The following is a 7,483-nucleotide window of genomic DNA, read 5'->3' on the forward strand; positions in this document are numbered from 1 at the left end:
AACAACAACAACAACAACAGTACCTAGAATATTGATCTTTAAGCATTCCATTTCATTTTTTACAAGTTCCAGTTTTCCTAGATTTATATTTCATACATTCCATGTTCTGATTATTAATGATGTTTGCAGGTGTTTCTACTCATTTCGAGTTGTGCAACATCAGCCAATGGAAATCCCAAAAGCTTTACTTCATCATTAAGGTCATTCTTTACTCTGAGGAGTCAGCTCTTCCCCAGTCATATTTTGAGTGGCTTCTAACATGATGAGCTTATCTTCTGGCACTATGTTGTACAATGTTTTAGGGCTATTCATAAACTTTTCCATCAATATATCAGACAGTGTTTCACTACTATTAATAAGGTTTTCACTGGACAATTTTTTGAGAAGTGCATGGCCTCTTCCTTCTTCTGAGTCTGTCTTAGTCTGGAAGCTCCGATGAAACCTGTCCACCATGGGTAACCCTAGTGGCATTTTGCAATACCAGTGGCATAGCCTCCAGCCTCACAGCAACACGCAAGCCACCACAGGATGACAAACTGACAGATAAGTTCATCTTCCTTAGTTGTTCCTAACCACTCTGCAGTTATATATGAGGCAACTGAAAGTACCATGGTTTGGGTCAGGTACACTTTAGTCCTCAAAGAGATATATTTGTGTTTTAACACTTTAAAGAGGTCTTTTTTCAGCAGATTTGCCCAATTCGATATGTTATGTGATTTATTGACTGCTGCTTTCATGGATGTTGATTGTGGATCCAAGTAAAATGAAATTCTTGATGTCAGTCTTTTCTCTGTTTATCATTAAATTGCTTATTAGTCCAGTTGTGAACTTTTTTGTTTTCTTTATGTTGAGGTGTGTTGTCTACACTGAAGGCTGCATTGTCTCATCTTCATCAGTAAGTGCTTCAAATACTCTTTCCTTTCAGCAAGCAAGGTTTTGTTATCTCCATATCACAGATTGTTAATGATTCTTCCTTCAATCTTGATGCCGTGTTCTTCTTCATATAATCCACTTTCTCAGATTATTTGTTTAGCATACAGATTGAATAAGTATGCTGAAAGGAGACAACCTGATATACAACTTTCCTGAATTTAAATCTCACAGTATCCTCTTGTTCTGTTTGAATAACTGCCTATTGGCCTATGTGTAGGTTCTTCATAAACCCAATTAAGTATTATGGAATTCCTATTCTTCACAATGTTATCCATAATTTGTTAAGATCCACAAAATTGAATGCCTTGGCATAGTCAATATGACACAGATAAATATCTTTCTAATATTACCTGCTTTCAGCCAAGATCCATTAGCAAGGGTACTCCTCTTTCCATATTCTCTTCTGAATGTGGATTGAATTTCTGGTAATTCCCTATTGATGTATTGCTGCAAATGTTTTTGAATTATCTTCAGCAAAATTTTATTTGTGTGTTATATTAATTATACTGTTTGATAATTTCTGCATTATATCACTCAATTAAAATAGATTCTATACTTTAGGTACAGTAATTTAACTGACTTTGATATTGAAATTGCATATTTTAAAGAGCAACAACCATTTCCATTTAAAGTTTATTTTAAATGATTTTTATTAAAAATGGAAAAGATTTATCTATATCCTTCCTCAAATTTATTGTGTGCCCTGAAATATTTTGTTATATTAGCCAATTAAGCTCATTATGTCTTTCTTTCTGCCTAGAAATTGATGGTGAATGGAGGGAAAGTATTTTTTATTACAGTGATTCTTCATTGTTGAACAAAGAAATCTATCTTTTTATATAATCTGTCACAAGGTCATATTAGATCATGCATCTCACCAAGGAGACATTTTAGAGCTTGCAGATATTTAAACTAGAGTAGGTGAAAATCTCTATTTTGCTAACTAAAAGCTACTATAGAATAATCTCTTTTTTCTCTTTTACTATATACTCCAGTGTTTTCCACTTTAAAATTTTAGAATTCCAAATTAAAGGATGCTGAATGACATCCTAGACATACATGCTCATGGTATGCTTGGCAGTGATTCTGGTTGTAGTCTGGAAGCTTTTTTAAACATCAATGTATTTAATATGATAAAGTTTATACACTTGATTCTGACATGAATTAATAATGGCATATGATGTAATGTGTTTTTATATATAATATTTTTGATAAAATATGATTTCTTAATATACTTCCCAATGTGTCTCTCTCAATAAAAGCCACATTATTCTTCATATCAATTAGAGTAAGAAGGCAAGGTACCTGAGGGGAGAGGGGAGGAGGGCGGAAATCTAGAATTGGTGGAGAACCTGGTCCCCAAGGTCTTTCGGCCGGTCAGGATTTGAGGATCACTGGGTGAGAGGAATTCTGCTGTGCACACTTATCTGACATTGTTTTTTCTCTTCTCTTGCTATTTGAATCTGCCAGGTTTCTCTTGCAGAACACATTTTTACAGCCAAACTCTAAGCCCAGGAGGTTTATAATGGGCACAGGACTAATAGTTAACCATAGCAGTGCAAACCATGCAGGCATGACAATGACACCCAGACAGTGAAAGGGGATGACTCATTTCCCTTTCATCTATCTCTCTGGAAGAAACGTCCTTGACATTTTCTTTCAGAAAATGGTTAAGTTAGGAGAAGATTTCAATATTAGTCACGTGTAAGTCCTAACCAGGGTAACTTTATATACCAAAAAATCACCAGTGTTAATTGTCAAAAAAACAAGTAATATTTGAGATTAGGCAAGAAAGTAAATCAGAAATATTTTTCATGCTGTTAGATCCTTATATTGTGATTTCAAAGAAATTATCTGTTTTAAAAAAATCCCTATTACAGAAAATGAAAATGTCAATTAGCAAGGTATCTGGGATTTATAGTGAAGTTTCTATAAAGGGAATATGCTTTTCTACAACACCTGTTTAGAATCCCTCATGGTTCCATAAATGCTGAATGACATCACTAAATCATGTAATACTTTTCATTTTGATGACTACAAGAGGTTTATGAATATAAAGCTAATTCAATTATCAAAAGTATAAGCACGTTTCAATTTAACCTGATATTAAGTTCACTCAAACTGTGACAGTGCTAGTCAATTTAGAAAGAGCAATTTTTAAAACATGACCCATATCACATGAAACCTAACTGACAATAAATTGAAATTTCTTTTGATATTCTTAATAGACTCTAAATTGTATGCTTGGTCATGTTTTTGTGATTTTTAAGAAAAAAAAAAAAATGCCAAACTTCTGTACCCCCACTCTCCAGTATTCTAATTACTGGCACATCTACTTATGTATGTACAATATATACATTTGTATATGTGAATGTATAATATATACAAACATAAAAGGTGCCATAGCTTTCTAATTAGGAGTTCAGGTGGTACAGTGGTTAAAGCATTTGACTACTAACTATAAAGGTCAGTGGTTCAAACCTAGCAGCTGCCTGGCAGGAGAAAGATGAGGAACTCTGCTTTCGTAAAGATTTACAGCCTTAGAAACCCTATGAGGGCAGTTCTACTCTGTGCTATAGGGTCACTATGAGTTGGAATCAACTCAGTGGCACTGGGTTTGGTTTGGGTAACTTTTTAATACAAAACATCATGTGGATACGTATCTTGTCTGATTATACATCTGTTACTGTGTATTCTACCTATTTTCTGGGAATTAAGTGAAGGTAATATGTACAGGCATTTGCCCAATATAAAATATCAGCCCTGCCCCTCCATGCACAGCAGATCATTGCACTTCCTGGCATGGAGCCAGGTGGCTTTGTCTGTTCTTATTCTGAGTATTCTTCCTTCCACTTGAGCCTAAGACTAGAAAGCTGACCAAATTGCCTAGGAATTTGATTCAGTCCAAAGGGGACTAGAGTGAGGCCAGGGATGGGCCTTGGCCAGACCCTGAGATGAGCACCTCCTGAGGTGTTTCCCTCAGTTCACCCTAGGCCTGGTTTTGCCCCCAACTCTGCATCTTTGACCACTACATTCAAGTCATGCATTGTATTTTCACTGTAGGAAGTGAATTTCCCTCTTGGCATGGGACAATCCCATTCCTGTACACAATGAGGAGATTAAGATGGAAAGATCACAAGACTGCAGAAAGGAAGAGTTATGAATTAAGTTCTTTGTGTGACACAAGATAGAGAAAGGAAAGTCTTACATCAGTTCAAAGGGCTATTTCCAAAATACAGTTTTCCATATTTTTCTATTCAAAATCAGTTATTGCCAATGTAATGCATTTGAGCTGAAAACTTCAAGTCACCAATATAAAGGAAGGAGGTTTGAATTTATTTTGCTTCTTTGAATTGACAAATTTCACTTACCTTGACATATTTTCTAGCCAACAAATCAAAGTGATGTCAAAAGTTAAGTTAGTTTTCTGAATGTTGATAAGTAATTTGAGAATTCAAGGTTCCCACCCTCTTCCAAAAAAAGAAATACCATGACCGAGGCTGCACACTCATCACTTTTTAATGGATTGTGTTGTAGTGAGATCAACTGCTAATATAACTCAAAGAGACCCAGCTTCTTGAGAATCTCATCATTGATTTCAAATGAATTGAAATTTTGATCCATTACAGCATTCAGGAGAAGCCATTATTATACATGCTCAGTAGCTACATTTTGTAAATGTTAATTTCTCAGTTATAAAATCAATTTTCTTAAATAGCAAAAGTCACCAGAGTGAAAGAGAAACCACTAAGACTATTTTTTTGTTCTTAGACATTTTGCTATATTATGAGTCTATTAATTTTCTCCACCAGCAGGAAAAGAATTTGAAAAATTCAAATATCACAAACAGGATATTAGAAGTCAGCCTTTCAGTAAATTTCAAACTCCCAATGATGTAATTCTGAGAACTTTAAACCCACTAAAAAACACATCTGTCTTAAGGACCTCCTGGGAGCTCTAGTGGCATAGTGCCTAAGGCATTTGATTGCTAACCAGAAGGCTGGCGGTTCATATCCACCAGCCATTCCTTGGAAGGAAGGTTGAGCAATCTACTTCCATAGTGATACTGCCTCAGAAACCCAAGGATGGGTCACTATGAGTCAGATCCAACTCAATGGCAATGGGTTTGGGTAAGGACCTCCTTTATCTTTTTGTAGTTTTTATATATTGATTATCTACTCTTTAGCATAGACAGTGAAGAAGTGATCTTTCTTAAATTAATTTCTTCCCTTCTGTTTGTGATCCAATATCTTGCAGAAAAATTAGACATTTTCTACTTTGAGTTCATCTTATATCACTTTTCAGGTGTTACTAGAGATTAATTTATCTTGATACAGCTCAGGAATGTGAGAGGAAGTAGTTGATAGCCATGTGTGGTGGTTAAGTTTGTGTGTCGGCTTGGCTGGGCCTGGTTGAGTGGCTGGGCAGATAGATGTAGTATTCCCCATGATGAGACTGGTAATTAACTCCGTGGTAGAATCTACTGTGAGCAGCTGAGTAGCTGCCTTAGCGCTATCATCTGCTTCCTGTAAAAAGGAGATGCCTTGGGGAATGGTCTCTAGCTTATGGCACACTTGAACCCTGCTTGTAGCCGTGTCAGCAGCCTGCCATGCTCTGCTGACCTTGGAACTTTCAATGGACTTGAATTAATGGCCTGCCATGTGGTTTGGTAACATTGGGACTGTGCCTTTTTACTTGTCAACCTTGGGCTTGTTAGTCTCAGCAGCCAGTAGCTGTCTGAGTGAAGAAAAGCCCCTAGTTCTGGTGGGCTGGGAGCAGGAGGCAGAGCTGAAGCCCAAGGTTGAGGGGCTTTCACCCAGTCCCTAGAGCCTGGCACTTTGATCTTGGACTTAAAACCTCCAAACTGTAAGAAAATAAACTCCTGTTAGTTAAAGCATCCCATTTGTGGTATATTCCTGTTGGAGTGGCACTGTGTAACCAGAACACCAAGCCCCTGCTGTCAAGTTGGTTCTGACTCACAGTGGCCCCTGTGCTTCGACAGCTGCTCCACAAAGGGTTTTCATGGCTATGACCTTTGGGGACAGTCTCCAGGTCTTTCTTATTCCTCCCCTTCTGTCTGTGATCTAATGTCTTTCAGGAAAACCAGCCTTTTCTAAATAAATTTCAGTTCATCTTGCTTTTCTGATGTTATTGGGGATTAATTTAATCTTAATATAGCCTTGGAAACAGAAAAGAAATAATTGATAGAGAAGTAGATACAGAATTCATGTCATTCATACCAGAAATAACTGACTTCAACTCCAGTTTGGACCAAAATATGAAAAATAATGTGAGGTCTGATGTTATTTAGAGGTGGGACATTATTTGGTTTTAAGCAAGCCAGGAAAACCCAAGATGCAATATAATTGCTCCCTTATCCCAAACCTATTCATTATTTATTGATAGTACCTTAAATACTGTGTTATATTTTCAACATATCAGAAAATAAACCTTTACATTATTGGCATTTCTGGACAATTTCTTTTGGAATAAAGGAAGTAGCTAACTCTGTATTAGTATTTAATGTCTTTAGCTTGGTCAATATGAATAATAATCCTTTAATAAATATCCTAACATATTTGCTTTTATTCTGAAGGAAATTTACTAGAGTTGTACATTTACTTTGCATTTCAGCTTATTTCAACACTACAAGCTGTATGAATTTCTGTTCTATTCTACCAGGGAAGAAATTGTGATAGGAACTGAGGTAAGTAATTTATCTAGATGGAACCAATTAAGTTGAATCACTTAATGCATGCTGATCAGCATCTGGATCTTCAACTGCTTAAAGCAACTTCTTGTCAAGATTGCTCAAGTGTTAATATAACCAACTAATAGTTTGCAAAAAGAATCATTATATAAAATGAGTTTTGGATTAAGAAAATAAGCTATCTTTGGCATTAAAAGCATTGTTAATCACATGTACTTTATGTATTTATGGATTATTTGACAAAGCTCGGTTGGATAGGGTATGTATGTCTTCATACCAATAAAAATCAGGAAAAGTGAGACAAATTAATTAGCTAAATTTCTTCTAATTTCACATTTATTTTCAGTCTAGTCATTGTTTAAGGCCTAATTCAAATCCCAGTTCTTCAATGAAGCATCATATTGATTGCATCACATCTCAAATGAAGGGTTTGGGCAAACTGTCTAATCACACTCTATGATTTTATTCCAACTGATGTCTTTCTGATCAATTATATTATTCTTATAACATTTAAGCATGTAAATGTGGACTATCTTATATGATTCTATAATATCTGTGATTTTATTTAGTTGACACACCTCAACTGTAATTTTACTGAAAACAAAAATCATCTTCTATTTTCCTGCTACAGCAGATAGTATAATACCTCTCAACTGATATTATGCAAGTGATCCAGCACAAGCACATAGAATAGCAGGTATATAATAAATGGTCTCTACCTTGAGACATTTTGGACAGCTTTGATATGTTGTTGTTGTTGTTGTTGTTGTTGTTGTTATGTGCCGTCGAGTCGGCCCCGACTCATAGCGACCCCTCCTTGGGTTTCCGAGGCAGTATCAC

The 7,483-nt window shown here is 35.9% G+C and overlaps 1 protein-coding gene across 1 annotated transcript in view; it reads left to right on the plus strand.

Moving 5' to 3' along the window:
• The window catches only part of CABCOCO1 (ciliary associated calcium binding coiled-coil 1), a 148,173-nt gene that overhangs the window by 32,395 nt on the left and 108,295 nt on the right, over positions 1-7,483 (plus strand). Inside the window, exon 5 of the mRNA XM_007959386.2 lies at positions 6,568-6,640. Coding sequence (XP_007957577.1) covers positions 6,568-6,640 — 73 coding nt within the window. The remainder of the gene's footprint in view (positions 1-6,567; positions 6,641-7,483) is intronic.

The sequence above is a fragment of the Orycteropus afer genome, unplaced genomic scaffold, assembly GCF_000298275.1.
Source record: "Orycteropus afer afer isolate SDZICR_OR568_19922 unplaced genomic scaffold, OryAfe1.0 scaffold00016, whole genome shotgun sequence".
In the NCBI taxonomy this organism is placed as follows: Eukaryota; Metazoa; Chordata; class Mammalia; order Tubulidentata; family Orycteropodidae; genus Orycteropus; species Orycteropus afer.